The 26,034-nt window shown below is 44.7% G+C and overlaps 2 protein-coding genes across 8 annotated transcripts in view; both read left to right on the plus strand.

The window, feature by feature from the left end:
• The window catches only part of IFNAR2 (interferon alpha and beta receptor subunit 2), a 34,745-nt gene extending 24,649 nt beyond the window's left edge, over positions 1 to 10,096 (plus strand). For 2 of the 5 annotated variants that reach the window (XM_030914979.1, XM_010358825.2), the window contains 2 exons: positions 6,262 to 6,392; positions 8,385 to 10,096. In XM_030914979.1, coding sequence (XP_030770839.1) covers positions 6,262 to 6,392; positions 8,385 to 9,095 — 842 coding nt within the window. In that variant the 3' untranslated portion in view covers positions 9,096 to 10,096. Of the gene's footprint in view, positions 1 to 6,261; positions 6,393 to 8,143; positions 8,342 to 8,384 lie in introns of those variants that run through there. The other 3 variants (XM_010358829.1, XM_010358830.2, XM_010358831.2) reach the window with 3 other exon arrangements.
• Positions 10,097 to 12,087: 1,991 nt separating this feature from the next.
• IL10RB (interleukin 10 receptor subunit beta) overlaps positions 12,088 to 26,034 on the plus strand; it is a 33,664-nt gene continuing 19,717 nt past the window's right edge. The window contains exons 1-4 of one of the 3 annotated variants that reach the window (XM_030914981.1): positions 12,088 to 12,268; positions 14,125 to 14,248; positions 22,383 to 22,540; positions 25,861 to 26,027. In XM_030914981.1, coding sequence (XP_030770841.1) covers positions 12,220 to 12,268; positions 14,125 to 14,248; positions 22,383 to 22,540; positions 25,861 to 26,027 — 498 coding nt within the window. In that variant the 5' untranslated portion in view covers positions 12,088 to 12,219. Of the gene's footprint in view, positions 12,269 to 13,468; positions 14,249 to 22,382; positions 22,541 to 25,860; positions 26,028 to 26,034 lie in introns of those variants that run through there. The other 2 variants (XM_010358833.2, XM_010358832.2) reach the window with 2 other exon arrangements.

The raw sequence follows: 26,034 nt of genomic DNA on the forward strand, positions 1-26,034 counted from the left end.
CAACATGATGGGTAGCAGGCCCTAAAAGAAATCAAAGTATTTTACCCCAAAATACATTTATTTGACATATTTAAAATGGCCCTGCAAAGCTATCTCTTGCAGGGAAAATCTGCTTTCTATAAAGAACCCCCTTCCCAGTCCAGGTCTTCTTCCTGATCCAAGAGAGAATTCACTAAGAGTCTGGCACTTTTTTAAGTCTGGTAAGAAACATTTACAATCTATTCTCTCTGAAGCCTGCTACCAGAGGCTTCATCTGCATAATAGGAACCGTGGGCTCCACAAGCCTTTGTCTTAATCCAGATGCTTCCTTTTATTAATTCCGAGTCTTTAATCAGAAAATCTTTGAATCTATCTATGACCTGGAAGCCCCCTCTTCGAGTTGTCCCACCTTTCCAGATTGAACCAGTGTACATCTTACACGCATTGACTGACGCCTTATGTCTCCCTAAAATGTATAAAACCAAGCTGCACCCTGACCAAGGGTTCTCGGGATCTCCTGGGGCTGTGTCATGGGCCATTGGTCACTCGTATTTGGCTCAGACTAAATCTCTTCAAGTATGTTACTGACTTTGGCTCTTTTCATTGACAAAGTGATATGGTCATTGGTGAATGAAGTGAGCTACGGAACGTTGCCTAGCACATAATAACAGTGCTCTGTGTTGGCTTCACTACAGGGCAGTATGATTTGATTCTCTAGTATTCCTCAAGACCAGATGATGCATAGACTGGTTCTAAAGGAAAGAACATCTCAGACACCTTTAGCTTAAGTTATTTTTATGTCAACAAAATACAGGCAAACCTAAAACTACATATAGATTCTATCTGACTATAGCTCTTTCAAAAATATAAATCGAAAATAAATGTGCATATCTTTGTTCTAACACCAGCTATCTGACACTAACTAGTTGTCCAATGATTCAGTTCATTTCTGACACTACCCAAGGTTAGCACAGACCCCACAGGTGAAAGGCTTAGTCCCACAAAACTGCCTGCCCCCACTTCAGACGCCAGCCACAAGTCCTGGTTGACAAGGTTACCTGCACTTCCATCTGACTTGGCTATAAATTCAGGAGTTCCCATGACCTCCCTTTAGGTTTGATACTTTGCTAAAATGACTCAGAGAACTCGGGAAAGTGTTATGATTACCACTTTATTATAAAGGAATTGATGGACAGCCATTGAAGAGCTGCACCGGACAAGGTCTGGAAGGGTCCCGAGTGCAGGAGCCTCTGTCCCTGGGGAGTCAGGGTGTACCACCCTCTCTGTGCATCCATATGTTCATGAATTTGGGGGCTCCCCAACCCTTGGTGTTCACAGTTTGTATTGGGTTTCATTATGTAGGTGTGATTGATGAAATTACTGGCTACAGGATTGATCTCAGTCTCCAGCCCACTCCCCTCCTTGGATAGAGGTCAAATGGGGGAGCTGGAAGTTCCAACCGTCTGATCATAAGTGGTTAGTTTTTCTAGGGACTAGCCCTCATCCTGAAGCTGTCCACACACTGCCCCGTCACCTGACAAGCATAAACTCATATATGGCCCCTAAAAGGGGCTTGTTGACAAAAGACACTCCTATCGTTCAGGAAATTCCACAGATTGTTGAAGCTCTGCTCCAGGAGCTAGGGACAAAGACTGGATATATATGTATGTTTTATTATATCATTGATCTTACATAAAAGCAAAACTCCTGTAGACAATAAAAACTGAAATTAGTGACCTGGTAGACAGACGGTGGTTTATTGAAACTCAGTCCCCACTTCCAAGGTGAACGTGTTGCTGACTGAGAAGGCACAAGCTCCTTGGAGGCTGATGAACTCTGTGATGACTCACTTTCTCCCCTGACTCTTTTCCATTTCACCTACCGAGGTGAAACGTAACAACATCCTCTCGGGTTATTCCATTTTTACTTGGTGTGAACACGTCATGCTGCACATCAAGTCAGCCCTCATTCTTTGATTATTACCCAAGACGGGTCAAGTACCACACTCTCTAATTATCCTAATACTGTACCTGATGTCAAATTCTTGTTTGAAACTCAGGAAGCAAATAGGTTCAGGTAACGTGACCTCTGTCACTGTCTGCTTGCCATCTGACTTACCCTCAACTAGCCAAACTCAGACACCAGACAGGTGTGGATGGTGAGGGGTCTTGGAAGGATAGCCTGAGACCAGCATTAACATAGGCTCAGCAGTAAGCACTGCGATCCTAGGGCAGACTGATAATGGGGGGATTTTAGCCCAGAGATCTGGATAAACACCTTCCCCTTGTCAAGCCCTAAAATTAATTGTGTGGCTCTTTTATTAATATTAAGGCCCTAAGGAAAAGCTCTGTTCATTCATTTGACAAATGTTTATTGGGGGCCTCTTATGAGCCAGATTCTTTTCTGGATATTGAGGATTTAGCAGTGAAGAAAACAGATAAAAACTTCTCACCTTGTGGAGCTTACATTGCAGTAGGAGACAGAACAAGATCAACATGTAAAATAGATTGTATGTTAAGTAAGTACCATGGAAAAAAATTATGCAGGAAAGGAGGTGAGGGGGATGTCAGGTGGAGGAAAGTGGGTTGCTATTTTTAACAGGACAGTGTCTGAATTTGCATTTGCTAGAAGCAGAACCTGGGATGTGAATTCATTTTCAAGTGTGATTTATTGGTGGGGGCATCTTGGGAGAAGGGGAAAGAGGGAACAGGTAGGGATGGGGAGAGAGAAATTAAGCAAGCATGTGGCTCTCAGCTAAGCCTGATCCCAAGGGGTTCTCTGAAGCATGAACCATGTCTTCAAGTCAGCAGCCAGTCAGTTACGGGTGGTGATCTATGGTATGGCCTCCAGATGAGGCAGCCCCCTTTTGGGCAAGGGCAGTTCCTTATGTGTCCAGAGTTGGTTCCTGCCAGTGGGTTTGTGGTCTTGCTGACTTCAAGAATGGAGCCACGAACCTTTGTGGTGAGTGTTACAGCTCTTAAAGATGGCACAGACCCAAAGAGTGAGCAGTAGCATGGTTTATTGTGAAGAGCAAAAGGACAAAGCTTTCACAGCTTGGAAGGGGACCTGAGGGGGCTGCCGCTGCTGGCTGGATGTGGCCAGCTTTTATTCCCTTATTGTCCCTTCCCAAGTTCGTTTCTGTCCTATCAGAGTGCCGTTTTTTCAGTCCTCTCCATGATTGGCTACTTTTAGGATCCTGACGATTGGTGCATTTCACAGAGCACTGATTGGTGCATTTTACAGAGTGCTGATTAGTGCGTTTTACAGAGCGCTGATTGGTATGTTATACAGCCGCTGATTGGTGCATTTTACAATCCTCTTGTGAGACAAAAATGTTCCTGATTGGTGCATTTTACAGTCCTCTTGCAAGATGGGAAAGTTCCCCAAGTCCCTACTCCACCCAGGAAGTCCAGTTGGCCTGGACTGTCACTTAGAGAAGGATCAGCTCTGAGATATATCAGCAGACATGTGCAGCAGCAGTAGTGGGTGTGCACTGACTGGAAAAGGGGACATGGGCTGGCCACCCACAGCATCCACCACAGATGGCCTGAGAGGGCATTCCTGAGAAGGTAGCTTTTGAGTAAAGACCCAAGGGAGATGTGGTAAGCAGAATAATGGCCCCCAAAGATGTCTAGTCTACATCCTAATCCCAGATATGTGAACAGACTAACCTGTATGCCAAAGGGGCTTGTGGGTGTGATGAAATTGAAGATCTTGGCCGGGCACAGTGGCTCGTACCTGTAATCCTAGCACTTTGGGAGGCCGAGCCAGGTGAATCACCTGAGGTCAGGCGTTCGAGTTCAGCCTAGCCAACGTGGTAAAACCCCATCTCCACTAAAAATACAAAAATTAGTGAGGCATGGTGACATGCGCCTGTAGTCCCAGCGACTTGGGAGGCTGAGGCAGGAGAATCACTTGAACCCGGGCGGCAGAGGTTGCAGTGAGCCAAGACGGTGCCACTGTACTCCAGCCTGGGCTACAGAGCGAGACTCTGTCTCAAAAAAAAGAGAAGCAGGAGACTCAGAGGCAGAGAAGGAGCTCTGACAGCAGCAGCAGAGGTCAGAGAGTGAGGATGAAAGAGGGGGCCACGAGCAAAGGAGTGCAAGTGGCCTCTAGAAGATGGGAAAGGCAAAGAAATGGGTTTTCCCCTGGAGCCTCCAGAAGGAGTGCAGTCCTGCCAACACCTTGACATTTTTTATCCCAGTGAAACCCATTTTGGATTTCTGACCTCCATAACTGTTAATGTATTTGTATCGTTTTATGACACTGACTTTGTCATCATTTGTTACAGTGGTAATGGGAAAGAAACACAGGGTGAAGGAGTGAGTCACGCAGACATATCAGGGGAGGGACTTCCATATGCGGGGTTCAGCAAGTGCCAAGTCCCCAAGGCAGGATATGCCTGGCACAACACGGCAGGAGTGAACTGAACAAGGGAAGAATAGTAATAGTTCGGGTCAGAGAGGATGGAGGAGCCTGAATGATGTAGAACTTAGAAGCCGTTGCAAGAGATGGGGGCCCTCAGAAGGTTGTGAGCAGGTTGCTCCCCGTGATCTGATGTAGGATGTAAAGGGAACATCCACATGCCTTGAAGTGGGAACCAGGTGACCCCTGGGCTGATTACTGCAGTCACCCAGGGGAGGGGCAGTCTTGCTTGTTCCAGAGAGGTAAGTATGGGAGGAACTATAAGAGACTGATACTAGTCATCACCAATCTTTTCACAAAGTTCTTTCTCTTTTCCATTAAAGATCATAGTGATCAGATATTACCAACCCCGTTGCTCAGTTCAGCCCTCTGCTTGTGAGGTTTCTTATTTTTTGTTTAAAATATCTCCACAATGAATCCAGAGACAGACAGGTTTGTCCAAGGCCAAATTTTTAAGACACGACCTGGTCTCTCCTTCCCAAGATGGGTTGATCTGGCCCATCTTTCATGAAGAAGATAGTTAACAGCAGTAACACCCAATCACAGCTTCTCCTTTCTGAGGAGGAACATTGACCGGATTCATCTCTTTTCAAATATGATATTTAAAAATAGCATGCATGTATAATTGTCATGACCCCAAGTAAGATTTGTATGTTTTAGATTATCATCAAGCTGAAAACAAACAAAAATTCTAAGTTCTCCTGAAGAATTCTCAGACTCATGAGAATACCCCAAATTGAGGAATATTATCCTAGCATATTAACTACAATTTACACAATTTGGTTTGGAGGATGTCCTCTTAGATAGATGACATAGAGTGCTTTGTAGCTGTTATATGCAAGCTGGATGGGTACATGAGTCACAATCTCTGTATTATGCCATTCCTTCACCAGTGAAATCATTTTGGTTTACAGTACCTCTTTCAAGAATGTAAACTCTATACATGTCAGAATTTTGTAAAGGTGTGCCTCTGTGGCTAGATCTGATTCTGGAACTGTCATTGATATGACAGTCCTTCACACTCTCTTGACTGGGGTGAGAGTGGATTCTTGAACTCTGTGCTATCTAGCAGTGCAAGGGTTTTTACTGAACTTCTTTCAATTCATTCCTTAACCTTCTGGAAGACTTAGAGTACATAATGCATTTTGATTTCCTTTCTTCTCCCCTCTATCTATTTTTGCCTGAGGCTATAGTTCCAGGATTAATATGAATGAAGACCTTTCTGGAAGTGCAAGAGAGCCTCAGTGATTTAACTACTGATTTCTCAGTCTGGTCGCACTTCAGGAGAATAACTGTGATCAGTCAGAAAGTTGAAGTTTTCCACAAGGAATCTTGATGAGAAACTAAGGGGAACTGTTAACAGAGCAAGGCGGGTTCCGCAGAGCCCTGATTTGGGGCCCTGGCGTGGCTAAAGTCCAGCCTCAGAATGACCCAGTTGGTTGTTTTCAAGCAAAACTTCCTTCTCCACTTCTTCCTGCCCGCAGCGCATGCTAACCAGTGTGGCTACCGAACGTTTGAGATGTGTCTCACGTGACTGAGAGACCGAGCTCTTAATTCGATTTAATTTTGATCATTTAAATTCAGCCAACTGCAGCCAGTGGCTACTCCACTGGACAGTGCAATTACAGAACAGAAACTGAAGGAAATTTTACTTTTAAAAGCTAAGTCTATGTTATTGTTTTAAAAATGCACGCTTAGATTATTCTCCAGTCTTTGGTATTTCTCAATATAAAACTGTTTTTTCAAACCTTTGGTTTCTTGATCACCTTGTGACACCAGACCAATGTACATTTATTTCCATCTGCAATTGTTTATTGCATTTTTTTGAATTAGAGTCATTTAATTTTTCATCAACAGAATCAGCAGAATCTGCCAAAGTAGGAGGAATAATTACTGTGTTTTTGATGGCATTGGCCTTGATAAGCACCATAGTGACACTGAAATGGATTGGTTATATATGCTTAAGAAACAGCCTCCCCAAAGTCTTGGTAGGTAGTTTTTTGGTTTTCTTTTTTTTTTCTACCTTCATTTTTTATTTTAACTTAAGAATTTGTATTTATATAAATATTTTCACAGAAGAAAATCTCATTTTCTATAAAAACCAAAATGCTTTCTCACTCTGAGTTCTTTTCCATCCCTATAAATATATATTTTGCAGTCGTAAGTGTATCTGTGCATTTTATGTTTTCTTTCTTTTCTTTTTTTTTTTTTTTTTTTGAGACAGAGTCTTACTCTGTCACCCAGGCTAGAGTACCGTGGCATGGTCTCAGCTCACTGTAACCTCTGCCTCCCGGGCTCAAGCAATTCTCATGCCTCAGCCTCTCAAGTAGCTGGGACTACAGGCGTGCGCTACTATACCTGGCTAATTTTTGCATTTTTAGTAGAGACGGGGTTTTGCTATGTTGGCCAGGCTGGTCTTGAACTCTTGACTTCAAGTGATCCACCTGCCTTGGCCTCCCAAAGTTTTGGGATTACAGGCATGAGCCACCATGCCCAGCAATGTTTTTTTGTTTGTGTGTTTTTTGTTTTGTTTTGTTTTATACTTCATCACCTATAATTTATAATGACCAGGTAGAATTTCATGATTATTAACATACCATTTTTCATTTAACCATTTCTCAGCTATAGGGCATTTGGATTTCTTTTTCTTTCCCTTTTCTTTCTTTCTTTGGTCATGATGAATAGTACAATAAACATTTTTATATGGATCGTCTTTTTATTTTGGATTATGTCAGTGGAACATATACACAAAGTGGATTTATCCTATGAAAAGATTTAAAAAGGGCTGGGCACGGTGGCTCATGCCTGTAATCTCAGCACTTTGGGAGGCTGAGGTAGGTGGATCACTTGAGCCCAGGAGTTCGAGACCAGCCTGGGCAATATGGGGAAACCTCTTCTTAGAGAAAATAAAAATAGCCAGGCGTGGTGGCACATGCCTGTGGTCTCGGCTACTCAGGAGGATGTGGTGAGAGGATTGCTTGAGCCCAGGAGGTGGAGGCTGCAATGAACTGTGATCACACCACTGCACTCCAGCCTCAGTGACAGAGTGAGACCCTAGCTCTAGAAATATATAAATAACTTAAAAATATAAAGAAGCAGCCAAAGGAGAGGAAGTTAAGAGGAGTCAGTCAGAGCAAAGTCTCTGAGGCCAGCAGCCTACCTGGTTTGAAAGGCAGCTACTCCCACTCACTAGTCACGAACCTTGAGCAAGTTTCCTAACCTCTGCACCTCATTTTCTAATCTGTAAAGTGGGCATAAGAATAGTAGGCCTGGCCAGGCGCGGTGGCTTACGCCTATAAACCCAGCACTTTGGGAGGCCGAGGCGGGTAGATCACGAGGTCAGGAGTTTAAGACCAGCCTGGCCAACATGGTGAAACCCCATCTCTACTAAAAATACAAAAATTAGCCGGGCATAGTGGTGGGCGCCTCTAATCCCATCTACTCGGGAGGCTGAGGCAGAGAATTGCTTGAACCTGGGAGGTGGTGGTTGCAGTGAGCTGAGATCGTGCCACTGCACTCCAGCCTGGGCAACACAGCGAGACGCCGTCTCAAAAAAAAAATAATAATAGTAAGTCTACTTCACAGGGCAGTTGCGAGGGAAAGGTAAATTATATATAAAGCACCAAGAGTTGTGCCCAGCAAATGGTGTAACTGTTAGCTGTTATTATTGCTGTTATCATCATTATCATCTGCATCATCGTTCAGTCAATCTCATTAAGTTTATTTTTTATTTTTTTAGAGGCAAGGTCTCGCTAAGGGCTGGAGTGCAGTGGCTATTCACAGGCGCGATCATAATGTACTACAGTCTGAAACTCCTGAGCTCAAACAGTCGTTCTGCCTAAGCTTCCCCAGTAGCTGGAATTACAAGCGTGCATCCCTGAGCCCCAGTGATTAAGTTTTATTATGTAAAAAATAAAGAGCAAACAGTCATAGCTGATACGGACTCTCTCTTTTTTTTCTTTTTTCTTTTTTTTTGTAAGAATTTTCATAACTTTTTAGCCTGGCCATTTCCTAACCTGCCACCGTTGGAAGCCATGGATATAGTGGAGGTCATTTACATCAACAGAAAGAAGAAAGTGTGGGATTATAATTATGATGATGAAAGTGACAGCGATACTGAGGCAGCGCCCAGGACAAATGGCGGTGGCTATACCATGCATGGACTGACTATCAGGCCTCTGGGTCAGGCGTCCGCCACCTCTACAGAATCCCAGTTTATGGACCCAGACTCCGAGGAGGAGCCTGACCTGCCTGAGGTTGATGTGGAGCTCCCCACGACGCCAAAGCGCAGCCCTCAGCAGTTGGAGCTCTTGAGTGCGCCCTGTGAGAGGAGAGAGAGTCCACTCCAGGACCCCTTTCCCGAAGACGACTACAGCTCCACTGAGGGGTCTGGGGGCAGAATTACCTTCAATGTGGATTTAAACTCTGTGTTTTTGAGGGTTCTTGATGATGAGGACAGTGATGACTTAGAAGAAGCCCCTCTGATGATATCATCTCATCTGGAAGAGATGGTTGACCCAGAGGATCCTGACAATGTGCAGTCAAGCCATTTGCTGGCCAGTGGGGAAGGGACACAACCAACCCTTCCCAGCCCCTCTTCAGAAGGCCTGCAGTCTGAAGATGCTCCATCTGATCAAAGTGACACTTCTGAGTCAGATGTTGACCTTGGGGATGGTTATATAATGAGATGACTCCAAAACTATTGAATGAACTTGGACAGACAAGCACCTATAGGGTTCTGTCTCCCTGCACCCTAACTTGCTGCCTTATTGTCTGCAAGCGTTCTCCAAGGGAAGAGGTAGGGAACTGTAGGGTACTCCATTCTTCCAGGTGACATTACCTATGCAGATTCCCAGTATGGGGACCATAGTATCATTGAGTGCATTGTTTACATATTCAAAGTGATGGACTTTGAAGGAAGCACGTGTGCACCTTCCCTTTACACTAATGCACTTAGAATGTTTATGCATCATGTTTACCAGGGAGCAGGGTTCCCTGTGGTTTCAGAGGTGGTCCAGGACCCTATATTTCTTTTCTTTTTTTTTGTTGAGACAGTCTCATTCTGTCACCCAAGCTGGAGCGCAGTGGCGTGATCTCGGCTCACTGCAACGTCTGCCTCCCGGGTTCAAGCGATTCTCCTGCCTCAGCCTCCCTCACGAGTAGCTGGATGGAACTACAGGCGCCCACCACCACACCTGGAAAATTATTGTATTTTTTAGTAGAGACGGGATTTCACCATGTTGGCCAGGCTGATCTCTAACTCCTGACCTCAAGTGATCCGCCCCCTTCAGCCTCACAAAGTGCTGGGATTACAGGGGTGAGCCGCTGTGCCCAGCTAGCCCTGTGATATTTCTGGGAAGTAAATTGGGCCAGGGTAGGAGCAGCGAAAGACAAGGAAAATAGTAGCAAGAGCTGCAAAGCAGGCAGGAAAGGAGGAGGAGAGCCAGGTGAGCTGCTGGAGAGAAGGGGGGCCCTGCACAAGGAAACAGGGAAGAGCCATCGAAGTTTCAGTCAGTGAGCCGTGGGCACCTCACCCATGTCACATCCTGTCTCCTGCACTTGGAATTCCACCTTGTCCAGCCCTCCCCAGTTAAAGTGGGGAAAACAGACTCTAGGATCAGGCACGTGACTAATACAGAAAGGAAACATGGCGTCGGGGAGAGGGATAAAAACCTGAGTGCCATATTTTAAGGTTAAAACAAAGAGCAAACGCAAAGGTGCTTCAGGGTCTTCAGGAGAAGACCTTGAACCTTCAAACCTTTCTCTTAGGCCCCTTCAAAAGGAGAAAACTAAAAATTATACAAGTCATAGTTCAAGGACTTTAACTAGATTATTTATATGATTGCGCAAAAGAATAGGACTGAGAGGAGGGAACACCTTATTTAATACATACAAGTTTCAGAGACCCTATTTGACAATTTTCGAAGTGCTCTCTGTGCTGATTCCGAATCGAGTGTGTCAGCTGTGATTACAGTTCCTGTGAATCTAGGCCAGGTTAGGGGGCTGCGGGTGGGGGAAGGGAAGCCTGACTGGGAGCAATCTACCTGTAATCCCAGCACTTTGGGAGGCCTAAGCAGGTGTATTGCTTGAGGCCAGGAATTCGAGACCAGCCTGAGCAACATGGCAAATCTGTCTCTACGGAACAAAATTATAAAAATTAACCGGGTGTAGTAGCATGTGCCTGTTGTCCCAGCTACTTGGGAGGCTGAGGAGGGACAATGGCTTGAGCCCAGGAGGTAGAGGTTGCAGTGAGCCAAGATCGCGCCACTGCACTCCAGCCTGGGTGGCAGAGCCAGACCCTGTCATTAAAAAGGGGGTTGGGGGAAAGGTTCTGGAATGTCATGTGGCAACCAGTTTAAGGACTGAGACTCAAAGATCCACCTCCCACAGTTGCCCTGTGTGACTCTAGGCATTTGACAGCCTCTCTGAGCCTCAGGTTTTTTGTTTCTGAAACAAAAGGATTGGACTAGGTAATCTCCAGGATCCTATGAACCCAGGAGAAAGATGAGAAAATGTACAAGAATAAACACTCAGGTGGAAATGCTGCAACCCTGAGAAACTCCCAGGTTGAATGAAAGGCACAGGACCCTCTTACCCCTCACCCCTCCCCACCCCCCCCAAGAGCTGGTTTCTCAAACCTTTCTCTTAGGCCCCTTCAAAAGGGGAAAACTGAAAATTATACAAGTCATAGTTCAAGGACTTTAACTAGATTATTTATATGATTGCGCAAAAGGATAGGACTGTGAGGAGGGAACACCTTATTTAATCTAGTGAAATTCCATAGGAAAGAGACCTTTTGTATGTGTAAGCAATTTCTCTGCCGTCTCAATGCATCTGTCATATTCTGAAAGATTTCCGGGTTGATCTTTTGGGATAAGCTCTATGGCTGTTAGTGTGTGTGTGTGTGTGTGTGTGTGTGTGTGTGTGTGTGTGTGTGTGTGTGTGTATGTATTTTTAATTTTGTATAATGGTTGGAGGTTGGTAAGAAGTAATACAACAATATTTTTTAATACAAACTTGGTGTGGTCTTGAGTTGTTTTCCATTGCAGAATGTATGTGTGCCACAGATTGGTGCACCTGCTGGCATCTCTAGGATTGCTTGCACCAACTCCCTCTAGCCCTTCCTGGTGGCCTGCAGGGGCCTAGGGCGCATTCACTTCCCTTCGCTTGACTTTACGTGGTGTCCTAGCGGCAGACATCAGGCGATGCTGTAGATTGCCCAAGACATTGGACAGCTCTGGATTTTCCCATCTCACCACTCATCAAGTTAAAAAGAGGAAATTAACGCTTTCTCAGTAGTCCCTGAAAGAAACTAGTTATTTGCGTAAAAATGACTGGGCTTTGTGTTGTTTATCCCTGGAGAGGAGAAGGGTAAAGAAGACCCTCAAACTGGATTTGCTGATGGAATGCTTTTAACTCACCTATGCGGAGAGAGGACTTTAAGAGAGGGCGTGCCGGTGCCCCGGACAAAACCTGGGGAATACTGAAAGCCACCATCACCACCATCATTCCAGCATCCAGATCTCAGTCCTGGGTTGGTGTTGTAGGGTATTTATTTGACTTGACGGCGCCTTTCAAAGTTTGCGAGGCTCCCTTCCTCTTCCTCGTGTGCACCTGCCAAGCGGGTGCCCCGCGCCTCGCGGGCGGACCCGGGCTGGTGGGCGGGGCCTGCAGCGGGGTAGGAGCCCGATCGCCCGGCCCCTCACCGCCCCGCCCCGCTCCGCTGGTTCCCGGAAGCGACAGCGTACGAGCGCTCTCGGGCGCGGGCGGGGGTCGTGTCCCTGGAGGAAGCCGCGGCACCCCCGGCGCCCGTCCATGGCGCGGAGCCTCGGGAGCTGGCTGGGCTGCTGCCTGCTGGTGTCAGGTGAGGGGTCCGCGGGGAGGGGGCGCGCTTGGGAACCGGGAGGCACCGCGAGATGCCACCCGTGATCCCATCCCTGGGCACCCTGAAAGTGACTTAAGTGCCCGGTCGGGCCATCGGGGCCTCGGGACAGAAGATGCAAACGCCACGGCCGGCTACTGAGACACTGCTAGGCTGCTGCTGCCGGAGATTCTGTAACAGGAGGAAGCCCCATCCGCACCCGGATTACAGACCGTCTGGGCCCTAAACTCAGGGGGAGACTCCAGGCGTCTTTTAACTCCCAGTCCTCCTGCAGCTCTCTGCTGGCGGGCGTCTAAGTAAAGAAAGACCCAGGATCCCACCGTGGCTGTCATCTGGTCCTTCTGGAGACCATCAGTTCAAGTGGAGGCCCCCACCAGCCCCCGAGTGCTCTGACAGCCCTCCCCGACCCCAAGTCTGCCCCCCTCAGTGCCAGCCCTCCCTACTGATGTGCCTCGCATCACCCGCTGCACCTCCCCTCCTTCCGGTTCAGGCCTGAGCACCCTGAAATCTGGATTCTGTCCCCCAGTGTCCCCCATGGCTTCTAAAGCTAAATCCATTGAAACCTCTTCTGTCCTCTAAATTGCCTGCCTAGGTTCCAATAACACGATGGTCACCTCCTTCCTTTCTCATGAACTCTTCCTGGCCTTCCGGGATACTCCTCCGGTTTCCCACCTACCCGTCAGGCTGTCTCTGCTTGGGACCCTCCTGCTCTGTCGGGTCTCTGTGTAGCTAATTGTGAAGCCCAAGGCCTCTTCTCTCCTTCCCCGGCACTGTTCCTTTCGGGGATTTCAGCCAAACCTTGGCATTAAACACGGGCTATAGGCCCATGACTCGCACATTTATATCTCTCTTGGTACCAGTTGGGTGATGGGTGGTGGTTTATTACAGTCTTTTACTTTTCTGCTTGCATGTAGGTTTCAAATTTTCTTTTCTTTTCTTTCTTTCTTTTTTTCTCTTTTTTTTCTTTTTTTTTCGAGACAGAGTTTTGCTCTGTCACCCAGGCTAGAGTGCAATGGCTAGATCTCAGCTCACCGCCACCTGGGCCTCCCGGGTTCAAGCGATTCTCCTCCCTCAGCCTCCCGAGTAGCTGGAATTACAGGTGTGTGCCACTATGCCTGGCTAATTTTTGTATTTTTAGTAGAGATGGGGTTTCACCATGTTGACCAGGCTGGTCTTGAACTCCTGACCTCAGGTGATTCACCCGCCTCGGCCTCCCAAAGAGCTGAGGTTACAGGCGTGAGCCACTATGCCTGGCCAGGTTTCAAATTTTCTATTAAAAGGTTTGAAAATAATTTCTGTCTCTAGCCCAAATCTGTTCTTGGTGTGACCTCTGGGCTCATTCATCTGACTGTCTCCCTGACATTCCTACTTCAGCCTCTCTCCAGAATCTCCAACCTAATGCAGCTCAAATGGGACTCGTGAGTTCCCCAGCTGAGCTCCAATCGGGGCACCAGCTGCTTAAGCCCAAAATGGACATTGACCTCAGCTTTTAGGCATCAAATATATCAGGAAGTCTCCAGTTTGTTTTTACCTCTGGAAATATATCTGAAATCCACGTACCCCAGTCTACCCCTTCATACCTTTCTGCCACCATGCAAATCCAGGGCTCCTTTGTCTGTCCCCACTTTACTTCTGCCTCTCCAGAAATTTATCCTCATGGCTGTTCAAAGAAAATCTAGACTCCTCAGCATAGCCAACCTGTCTCTCTCTCCCTCCCTCACTCACGTGGTCTTTGAAGATATGCAGCCATAGAGGAGAACCAAGTGCGGGATGTGGGCTTTTCATGGGTATCTGTTTTGAGGAAAAAGGTTGTAAATGTTTTTCTCGTATGTTCATAGCATTGGGAATGGTACCACCTCCTGAAAATGTCAGAATGAATTCTGTTAATTTCAAGAACATTCTACAGTGGGAGTCACCTGCTTTTGCCAAAGGGAACCTGACTTTCACAGCTCAGTACCTAAGGTGGGTCTGGCCTCACTATTGGCAGGAACGCACTGGAGGAGTCGGCCCTGGGCTGGTTACTGGGCTGGGCCACAGGAGGAAGGGAGTCTGACTATAGTCACCGTGTGACTGTGACAGCCCTCAGGGAGCCTCCCTGCCAGCTTTTTTCTGTCTGGGAAATTCTCGTGACCACCTTTCCTCTTTTAGTTTTTCTGGTTGTGACGGTTGATGATTTGACTGTTGATCACAGGGCTGCTGGCAGATATAGACATGTTATCATGCATATGTAGATATAGTCAGCCATAGTGGTAACCTCATGCTGTGCAGATCCTAGCTTATTTGTCACAGTTGATATATTTTAAAAGAAAAATACCACTGCTGTCATCTCCAGGTATGAGTAGTATTGCTAGAAGTCAACAATGTTGAGTGGATGCCACCCAAGAAACTGAGATATGCAAAGCAGTCAGGAAGCCCCTTGCTACCATATATCACCTGTTCCCCTCCGACGGATTATAACATCATGCCCCAGTGCCGTGCAATGCACATAATTTGCATAATGAGTGCTCAGTTTCTCCGTGGTTTTGTCCTGAAATTAAAAGTAAGACAGCTACTGACTGTTAAAAGCCCCATTCTCTGACAACAGCAGGCGCCGTGAAGGAAGAGTGAGTGTCACCCTAGATGGTCATCTCAGCAGCGATCTGAACACCCTCTACCTCTCCTGCCTGTCAATGTTTCCCTATGCCTGGCAAAGGAAGTCAGTGCCAGCACTCCCTTGGCAGCCTGCCACCATACGCCACATGCTGGACTTCAGATGACACACCTTTAGGCCAGGCGCAAACAGCAGCAGGAGGCCAAAGACTGACAAGCCAACACACCTGCTTTCTATGTGACTCAGAAACATACGAAGATAGACAAGTCCTTCAATGAGGCAGGAGGACATTTGGTCCCAGATCCAGCTGTCATTTCACAAAAATCCCCAAGGCCTGCTACATCAGAGAAGAAGTAGAAAGATGAATAAGATAGTCCTTGTCTATGCGTTGCTGGCTTTTGTTTTTTAACTTGTAGTTCAAAATAATTCCAGACTTATAGAACATTTCAGAATTTTAAGTAGAATACAAAGAATTTCCAGATAGCCTACAACCAGATTCACCTTTTTTTTTTTTTTTTTGAGATGGAGCCTCGCTCTGTCGCCCAGGCCGGAGTGCAGTGGCGCGATCTCGGCTCTCTGCAAGCTCCACCTCCTGGGTTCACACTATTCTCCTGCCTCAGCCTCCCGAGTAGCTGGGACTACAGTCGTCTGCCACCACACCCAGCTAATTTTTTGTATTTTTAGTAGAGACGGGGTTTCACCGAGTTAGCCAGCCTCGATCTCCTGACCTTGTGATCCACCCACCTCGGCCTCCCAAAGTGCTGGGATTACAGGCATGAGCCACTATGCCTGGCCCAGATTCACCAATTTTTAAAGTTGGTCACATTCTCTCCCTTCCTCTTTGTCTCTCATGCCCTTTGTGCTATAATATTTCAGTGTGTATTTCACAAGAACAAGGATAATCTCTTACATCACATAGTACAATGAGAAGCTCAGAAACTTTTACATTCATGCAATACTTGTATCTGATTTACAGCCCATAGTCCAGTACTGTCAGCTGTCCCAAGGATTGAAGGAGGGCATATTCTATAATTGATTTGTTTCCTGATGTGCATTTTCTAGCACTGATTGGCTTTATCATTTGCTTTCTGTGCTTTCTCTACTCAGTCTGGATAGCCAAGAGATTTTACTGTGGAAAATTAACTTTCTTCTCTGTCTATCTGTCTCCCCTGTAGTTTATTTATTTATTTATTTATTTTGTTCTATGCTGTGCTTTTGGGTTTGTTTGGGTTTTTTTCTTTTTCTTTTTTTTTTTTTTTCAAGAGAGTCTTGCTCTGTTGCCCAGACTAGAGTGCAGTGGCGCAATCTGGGCTCGCTACAAGCTCCACCTCCCAGGTTCACACCATTCTCCTGCCTCAGCCTTCTGAGTAACTGGGACTACAGGTGTCTACCACCATGCCTGGCTAATTTTTTGTATTTTTGGTAGAGATGGGGTTTCACCGTGTTAGCCAGGATGGTCTCGATCTCCTGACCTTGTGATCCACCTGCCTTGGCCTCCCAAAATGTTGGGATTACAGGTTTGAGCCACCGCACCTGGCCTTTTTTTTTTCCTTTGAGACTGGGTCTCACTCTGTCACCAAGGCTGGAGTGCAGTGACGTGACCTCTGCTCAATGCAGCCTCTGCCTCCTGGGTTCAAGCGATTCTCCTGCCTCAGCCTCCTGAGTAGCTGGGACTACAGGCAGATGCTACCATGCCCAACTGATTTTTGTACTTCTAGTAGAGATGGGGTTTCACCATGTTGGTCAAGCTGGTCTTCCACTCCTGGCCTCAAGTGACCCACCTGCCTCAGTCTCCCAAAGTGCTGGGATTACAGGCATGAGCCACCACACCCAGCCCATGCCGTGCTTTTTTGCCACTGTAGTTGAAGCATTTGGCTTTGCATGTTTATCTTTTATGTTAGAGATCCCAGTGACTTCATGAAGTGACTTCATGAGGGTATCCACACCTGGGTTCCAGGTCTCCCCGGCATGGAACTACAGAGTGAGTATGGCATGTGCTGGAGAAAACAAAATATGTGCTGGGCATGTCCTTGGGGAAGATATTTGATTGCAAAAGATGTGATTACCCTCATGTGGCTCTGCAAAAGTGTTGTTTAGAATTTACATAAGCAATTGCATAGCACAAACTCTCTATTGTTTGTGTGCATTATTGGGGCAGGGCGGCCAGAGCAGGGGGCACTTCACAGGATGTACTGGTGATTTTGATATAAAAACATCCAAAACAATTATATGTAAATATGAAGAATGGGTCATATTACCTATTTAATGCGGGGATAAATATTTGTACATGCAATGAAAATAACCTAGTGAAGGCCGGGCGCGGTGGCTGACGCCTGTAATCCCAGCACTTTGGGAGGCTGAGGTGGGTGGATCACCTGAGGTCAGGAGTTTGAGACCAGCGTTACCAACATGGCAAAACCCCACCTCTACTAAAAATACAAAATTAGCCAGGCATAATGGTGCATACCTGCAGTCCCAGCTACTTGGGAGGCTGAGGCAGGAGAATCACTTGAACCGAGGAGGCACAGGTTGCAGCAAGCCGAGATTGTGCCATTGCACTCCAGCCTGGGCAACAGAGTGAGACTCCATCTCAAAAAATTAAAAAAAAAAAAAAAAAAAAAAAGAACCTAGTGAAAAAGAAGTTATTGCAAAACAACTTTTGAAATACTGCACATGCTGGACAGTTGATGCATTAGTTTAGAAGAAGGAAATGGGTCAGACGTGGTGGCTAACACCAGTAATCCCAGTGCTTTGGGGGACCAAGGTAGGATGATCACTTGAGGCCAGGAGTTCAAGACCAGCCTGTGCAACATAACAGCCCCTTGTCTCTACAATTTATTTTTTTTTTTAATTAGCTGGACTTGAGTTGGAAAGAAGGAAGGCGGGAGGGAAGAAAAAAGGAAGGGAGAAAAAAAATATATGGCCACATGTGAGAAAACCCCATTAATGAAACAACCGCTGGATTTTCCAAATGATGGGATGTTAAGCAGCCATGAAGAAATGATTGACTGACAAATATTTGTGGTATATTAAGTGAAAAATAGCATGATCCCAATGATCTCTACCTACTTTTTGCAAGAGATTGTTCTAGGTATCACTAAGAATGCTGTAAGGTGTGGTGTGCTACCTTAGACTATGAAGTCAAACAGATCTGAATTCAGTTGGGCAGATTTCTTAGGCTCTCCACTCCTGACCCCTGTGTACTTAATAAATGTTGGCTGTTGCTATTTTTATCACCATCACTTTCATCATCACTTCTGGGAGTAACCAAATTGGTTGTGGCACCAGAAGATACCTTGGGGGACCAATCAGATAGCTCCTCACTTTTTAATTTTATTTTATAAATTTTTAAATTAAATTAAATTAAATTTTTTGAGACAGTCTCACTCTGTTGCCCAGGCTGGAGTGCAGTGGTGCGATCACGGCTCACTGCAGCCTCTACCTCCCAGGCTCAAGCGAGCTTCCCTCCTTAGCCCACTAAGTAGCTAGGACTACAGGCGCATGCCACCACACCCAAATAATTTCTTGATTTTTTATAGAGACAAGGACTCACCACATTGTCCAGGCGGTTCTCAAACTCCTGGGCTCAGGCAATCCTCTGCCTCGGCCTCCCAGAGTGCTGGGATTACAGGCATGAGCCATGAGCCCGCCCAGCTCCTTACTTTTTGCAGGATGAGAGCCTGGGCTTCCTTTGATCCTGTGCAGCCAATTATACCTCCTCGGCTGTTGCAAGCTTAGATTCAAGAGATTGTATTTCCCTAGCATCCAACAGGCATTTCCAAATGTCATCTCTTCTTCCACTTCACTTTCTGTCATGCTCCCTTTAGTGGTTGTGGCCGGGGCTGGTGTTCTGATTGAGACTGATGAATTGTTTTATAATTTTTCCAGAGTAATTGCAATGACAGTCATTTATAGGTCGGGACAGTCATGGGTCACTTAACAACTGGGGTACATTCTGAGAAGTGCATCATTAGACAGTTTTGTTGTGTGAGCATCATACAATGTACTTGCACAAACCTAGATGGTGTAGCCTCATATACACCTAAGCTATGTGGTTTAGCCTATTACCCCAGGCTGTAAACCTGTACAGCATGTTACTGTACTGAGTACTGTAGGCAATCGTAACACAATGGTATTTGTATACAGGCATACCACAGAGTTAAGGCAGTTTTGGTTCCAGACTACCATAATAAAGTTAAAACCACAATAGAGCGAGTCATATGAATTTTTTTGTTTCCCAGTGCATATAAAAACTATGTTTATACTGTAGTCCATTATGTCTAAAAAAAATGTGCACAGCTTAATTTTAAAATACTTGCTGAAAAATGCTGGCAATCATCAGAGCCTTCAGCAAGTCATAATCCTTTTGCAGGTGGAGCATCTTGCCTTGATATGGATGGCTGCTGACCCATCAGGGTAGTGGTTGCTGAGTTGCATTGACTGTGGCAATTTCTTGAAATAAGATGACAATGAAGTTTGCTGCATCAATTAACTCTTCCTTTCACGACAGATTTCTCTGTAGCATGAGATGCTATTTGGTAGCATTTTACCCACAGAAGAATTTCTTTCAAAATTGGAATCCTTTCAAACCGTGCTATGCTCTATCAACTAAGTTTATGTAGTATTCGAAATCCTTTTTTGTCATTGCAACAATGTTCATCGCATCTTCACTGGAATAAATTCCATCTCAAGAAACCACTTTCTTTGCTCATTCATTAGAAACAACTCTTCATATGTTCAAGTTTTATCATGAGATTGGAGCAATTCAGTCACATCTTCAGGTTCTGCTTCTAATAATTCTAGTTATGTTGCTCTTTCCACCACATCTGCAGTTACTTCCTCCACTGAAGTCTTGAACCCCTTAAAGTAATCTATGAGGGTTGGAATCAGCTTCTTCCAAGTTCCTGTTAATATTATATTTTGACCTCCTCCTACGAATCACCAATGTTCTTAATGCCATTTTGAATGGTGAATCCTTTCTGGAGGTTTTCAATTTATCTTGCCCAGATCCATCAGAGAAATCACTACCTATGGCAGCTATAACTTTACGAAATATATTTCTTTATTTTATTTTATTTCATTTTACTTTATTTTTTAAGATGGAGTCTCACTCTGTTGTCCCGGCTGAAGTGCAGTGGCATGATCTCAGATCACTGCTGCCCCCACCTCCCAGGTTCAAGTGATTCTCCTGCCTCAGCCTCCCAAGTAGTGCCACCACACCTGGCTAATTTTTGTTATTTTTTTTTTTTAGTAGAGTCAGGGTTTCACCATGTTGGCTAGACTGGTCTTGAACTCCTGACCTCAAATGATTTGCCTGCCTTGGCCTCCCAAAGTGCTGGGATTACAGGCATGAGCCACTGTGCCATAATATATTTCTTAAATAATAAGACTTGAAAGTTGAAATGACTCCTTGATCCATGGGCTGCAGATGGATGTTGTGTTAGCAGGCACGAAAACAGCATTCATCTCCTTTTAAATTTCCATCAGAGCTCTTGGGGAACCAGGTACATTGTCAATGAGGGGTAATATTTTGAGAGAAAACTTTTTATCCTGAGCAGTAGGTCTTAATACTGGGCTTAAAATATTCAGTAAACCATGCTGTAAACAGATGTGCCGTCCTCCAGGCTTTGTTGTTCCATTTGTAGAGCACAGGCAGCGTAGATTTAGCATAATTCTTAAGAGCTCTCAAATTTTCAAAATAGTAATCCAGTGTTGGCTTCAACTTAAAGTCACCAGCTACATTAGCCCTTAACAAGAGTGAGCCTGTTCTTTGAAGCTTTGAAGCTAGCCATTGACTTCTCCTCTGTAGCTATGAAAGTCCTAGATGACATCTTAATAAAATATTGTTCCATCTACATTAAAAATCTGTTTTTTAGAGTAGCCACCTTCATCATTTTGGCTAGATTTTAGCTAGATCTTCTGGATAACTTGCTGCAGCTTTTACATCAGCATTTGCTGCTTCACCTTCCACTTTTATGTTATGGAGATGACTTCTGTCTTTAAATCTTATGAACCAACCTCTGCTAACTTCCAACTTTTCTTTTTTTTTTTTTTTTTTTTTTTTCTTTTTTTTGAGATGGTGTCTTGCTCTGTTGCCCAAGCTGGAATACAGTGACACGATCTCGTCTCACTGCAACCTCTGCCTCCCAGGTTCAAGCGATTCTCCTGCCTCAGCCTCCTGGGTAGCTGGGATTACAGGAGTGTGCCACCACGCCCGGCTAATTTTTTTGGATTTTTAGTAGAAACAGGGTTTCACCATGTTAGTCAGGCTAGTCTTGAACTCCTGACCTTAAGATCCACCTGCCTCGGCCTCCCAAAGTGCTGGGATTACAGGTGTGAGCCACCATGTCCAGCCCCAACTTTTCTTCTGCAGCTTCCTCACCTCTTTCAGCCTTCACAGAATTGGAGTGTTAGGGTCTTGTTCTGGATTAGCCTTTGGCTTAAGGGAATGGTGTGGCTGTTTTGATCTTCTCTCCAGACCACTGAGACTTTCTCCATATTATCAATAAGGCTGTTTTGCTTTCTTATCATTAATGTGTTCACTGGAGTAGCACTTTAAATTTCCTTCAACAACTTTTCCTTTGTATTCACAACTTGGCTAACTGGCCCAAGAGGCCTGTTGTGGCCTTCAATATGCCTTCCTCACTAAGCTTAATCATTTGCAGCTTTTGGAATAGGGAGGCCCGAGGAGAAGGAGAGAGGCAGTGGAGTGGCCAGTGAGTGGAGAAGTCAGAACACACACAACATCTATTGATTAATTTCACTGTCTTATATAGGTGTGGTTCATGGTCCCCAAAACAATTACAACAGTAACATCAAAGATCACTGATCATGGATCACCATAACAGATATAATAATGATGAAAAGGTTTGAAATATTGTGAGAATTACCAAAATGTGACTTAGAGACATGAAGTGAGCATGTGTTGTTGGGAAAATGGCACCAATAGACTTGTTCAATGCAGGGTTGCCGCAGACCTTCAATTTGTAAAATGCCCCATCTGTGAAGTACAATAAAAAAAATCACAATAAAACGAGGTATGTGTACATCTCAATGTATTTAAACATAGAAAAGGTACAGTAAAAATACAGTATCATCATCTTAGGGCACCGTCATTGTATATGTGGTCTGTCATCTACCGAAATGTCATTATGCGGTGCATGACTTTATTGAAAATCATTGTAATATCTTTATTTTGATAAATCTTTATAAATCAGTGTCTCATAAATCACTTGCCCCTGCTTTCAAAAATACATAATCAAGGAAGGAAGCTTTCTTGGTCAAATATGCTGAATACTCAACCCCTTGGAGAGGCATGTAGTCATTAGGATGTTCAAGTCTCTGAGAAGTTCTGTTATAAAGACACCTATTTCTATGTTTAACACAGTTTCCACTCCCGCACCCCCCCACCCCCACCCCCACGCAACCTCCAAATTAAGTACCAGTCAGCCTCAGGGAGACTGAGGCTAGAACTCTCCTGATTGACCTGTCTTTTTTATTGTGTAGTTATAGGATATTCCAAGATAAATGCCCGAGTACTACCTTGATGGAATGTGATTTCTCAAGTCTTTCCAAGTATGGTGACCACACCTTGAGAGTCAGGGCTGAATTTGCAGATGAGCATTCAGACTGGGTAAACATCACCTTCTGTCCTGTGGATGACAGTAAGCCATTTTGTTTTCTCTTTTCTTGTAATGTCATCATCTTGCCTTGTTTTTTTCCACATTGGTTGGTCCATCAACAAGAATTCTCTGAGGTCCCACAAATGGATGGCCTTGCACAAGGAGCTTAAGGAATATAATAAAGAGAGTTGTATCCCTAAAGAAATTCATGGGAGAGACAGAAAAAGATGGGCATATCATCAATGCAGCGATTAAATATAAATCTAACACCTTCAGTGCCTCAAGGATGTGCATATATGTTGGGCCCGTGCTGTTAAGGAGAAGTTCTGGAAGGATTCTTGTGAATTTTCTGGGAGAAAGTCAGTATGGAATTATGACTTAAAGAAATATAACATGATAGGCAAAAGAATGAAGGCAGGTGTAGAGATGGAAAATCTGATGCAGACAGCCAGCTTGCCCAGAGCGAAGGACAGGGAGGGACAGAGCTGATGGCAGGTGGGTTGGATCAGACCGGTTGGTCAGCATCAAAAATTGTTCCTAGGTTAGGCGGAGATTGCAGTGAGCCAAGATCACGCCACTGCACTCCAGCCTGGGCAACAGAGCGAGACTTGGTCTCAAAAAAAAATTGTTCCCAGGTTAGATTTGGAGGGTCATGGTGACCACCAGAGCCCCTAAATATGAGATGAGCATATTTAGAATATCAGGAATTAAAAACTAATTAAACCATATATTACCAGTTGAGAGAGTAAAGAAGATTAGAGGTTAAAAGAACATGATTCACAAAATTCACATACAGCCCTTCAAAACTCACATAGAGAAAAGCACTAAAAGAATTGTTTCTGGCCAGGCACAGCGGCTCACATCTCCTAATCCCAACACTTTGGGAGGCTGAGATGGTGGATCACTTGAGCCTAGGAATTTTCTTCTTTTCTTTCTTTCTTTTTTTTTCTTTCTGATACAAAGTCTTGCTCTGACACCCAGGCTGAAGTGCAGTGGCGCGATCTCAGATCACTGCAAACTCTGCCTCCAGGGTTTAAGTGATTCTTGTGCCTCAGCCTCCTGAGTAGCTGGGACTTCAAGTGCCTGCCACCATGCCCAGCTACAGTTTTTTGTATTTTTAGTAGAGACAGGGTCTCACCATGTTGGCCAGGCTGGTCTTGAACTCCTGACCTTAAGTGATCCACCGGCCTCAGCCTCCCAAAGTGCTGGGATTACAGATGTGAACCACCACGCTTGGCCTTGAGCCTAGGAATTTAAGACCAGCCTGGGCAACATGGGGAAACCCCGCCTCTACCAAAAAAAAAAAAAAAAAAAAAAACCAAAAAAAAAAGAAAAATAGCCAGGCATGGTGGAGTGTGCTTGTAGTCCCAGCTACTTGGGAGGCTGAGGTGGGAGAGTCACCTGAGCCTGGGAAGTCAAGGCTGCAGTGAGCATTATCACGCCACTGCACCGCAGCAGCCTGGGTGACCAGAGTGAGGGCTTGTGTCAAAAAAAGAACTGTCTCTATATGGGGAGGTTCTTCATGCCAGTCCCTGCTCTGGACCCCCATGACCCCCACAATTACATCCTCCCTGGTAGAGAACGAGGGCTAGGATGCCTTTCTTCCCTCCCCCAATTCCATCCCAAGCCTGGGTAAAAACGTCTTACTTTTGGAACCATAAATTATCGAAGTTAGATTATCTTTTCTAACGGTACCTTTACAAAAACAAAGAAAAGATGAACAGAAAAGAAGGTTTCACAATAGTTAAAAGTACACGTTTTTGCTCCTATAATTGCTAACTGGCTTACCATGTCCTAACTTGTCCCAAATTCTGTTAGCTCCCATCCATGGAAGTTCCCTTTAGAACCTAGGTACAACACAGTTAAGCAGGTTGTCAAAAGGTCATACAGGTCATGAGTGGCTGAGCAAGGATTCAGACCCAAGCTCTTGCATCTGTGCTGTTAGCAACTACTACCCAATATTGGAGATTTGCTTCTTGAAGTCTATATATTTTAGTGATAGGAAAGTGCTTCCAGGCATCATGCATAACCTATTTATACTTGCTTTGGCAAAGCTTCTAACAAATTTTCTTGTCTGGTTTTCAGACGAGCACTTTAGAATGGTAGAAGCAGGTCCATTAACAGCCCTGAAAAAGTAACAGCAACCAAAGAATACAGGACAGAACTCAAACACCATGATTGCCCGGCACCATTTATGAATCATTCTATAGTTATTATTGAGTACATTTGTGTAACAGCTGCATTCTGAGCACTGAAGCTACAACAATGAATGAGATGAAATCCTTGCCCTCATGGAGCATATATGTGCTAATCAGGAATACAGATGATAAATAAATAGATACATATTATATGATAGGTAGTGACTGTGGTTCTCAAGAAGACTGAAGCAAGGTAATAGGACAGAAAGTAATGGGAGCTGCGCTTCTGCATAGAATGGTAAGATCCAGTCTCTCTGAGGAAGTAGCATTTGAACAAAGACCCAAACGAAGTGAAGGAGCCAGCCACGTGAATATCTAGTAAAAGAGCATTCAGGGCCGGGCGCGGTGGCTCAAGCCTGTAATCCCAGCACTTTGGGAGGCCGAGACGGGCGAATCACGAGGTCAGGAAATCGAGACCATCTTGGCTAACATGGTGAAACCTCGTCTCTACTAAAAAATACAAAAAAAAAAAAAAAAAAAAAAAAAAAAAAAACTAGCCGGGCGAGGTGACAGACGCCTGTAGTCCCAGCTACTCGGGAGGCTGAGGCAGGCGAATGGCGTGAACCCGGGAGGTGGAGCTTGCAGTGAGCTGAGATCCGGCCACTGCACTCCAGCCTGGGCGACAGAGCCAGACTCCCTCTCAAAAAAAAAAAAAAAAAAAAAGCATTCAGAAGGGAAACAGCTTTAGACTTTGTTGGAAATATATATGGTTAATTATATATGTTAAACATGTAAAAGTGGCCACTAAAAATAATAGAGGTGCCATCTGTAGCTTCCATCCTAACAAAGGAAATAAAATTCAAGCCAACAAAAAGCAGGAAAACGAGAGAGGAGGAGAAGACACCAAAAGCATAAAATGGAAATTTAAAAAGAAATTCTTATAGAAAATACAAAATAATGTAGCTGGAATAATTCCAAACGTATCGGAAACCACAATAAATATAAGTGGACTAAACTTCATTAATAAAGACAAAGATTATCAGATTTTTTTAAAAGCAACTAAATCCAACTATCCTCCTTAGCCATGTCAGTCAATGTCATGACAATGATATATCAAAGCAGTGTACTTCTGTGGACTAATTGTTCTGCATGGTTATGAAAAATTAATGTTGAAGATTTTAAAATGTGATTTTTGATTGTCATTTTGCTTGTTCTTATGCTTAGCCATTATTGGACCCCCTGGAATGCAAGTAGAAGTCCTTGCTGATTCTTTACATATGCGTTTCTTAGCCCCTAAAATTGAAAATGAATACGAAACTTGGACTATGAAGAATGTGTATAATTCATGGACTTATAATGTGCAATATTGGAAAAATGGTACTGATGAAAAGGTAAGCT

Source organism: Rhinopithecus roxellana, chromosome 13, assembly GCF_007565055.1.
Source record: "Rhinopithecus roxellana isolate Shanxi Qingling chromosome 13, ASM756505v1, whole genome shotgun sequence".
Classification (NCBI taxonomy): domain Eukaryota; kingdom Metazoa; phylum Chordata; class Mammalia; order Primates; family Cercopithecidae; genus Rhinopithecus; species Rhinopithecus roxellana.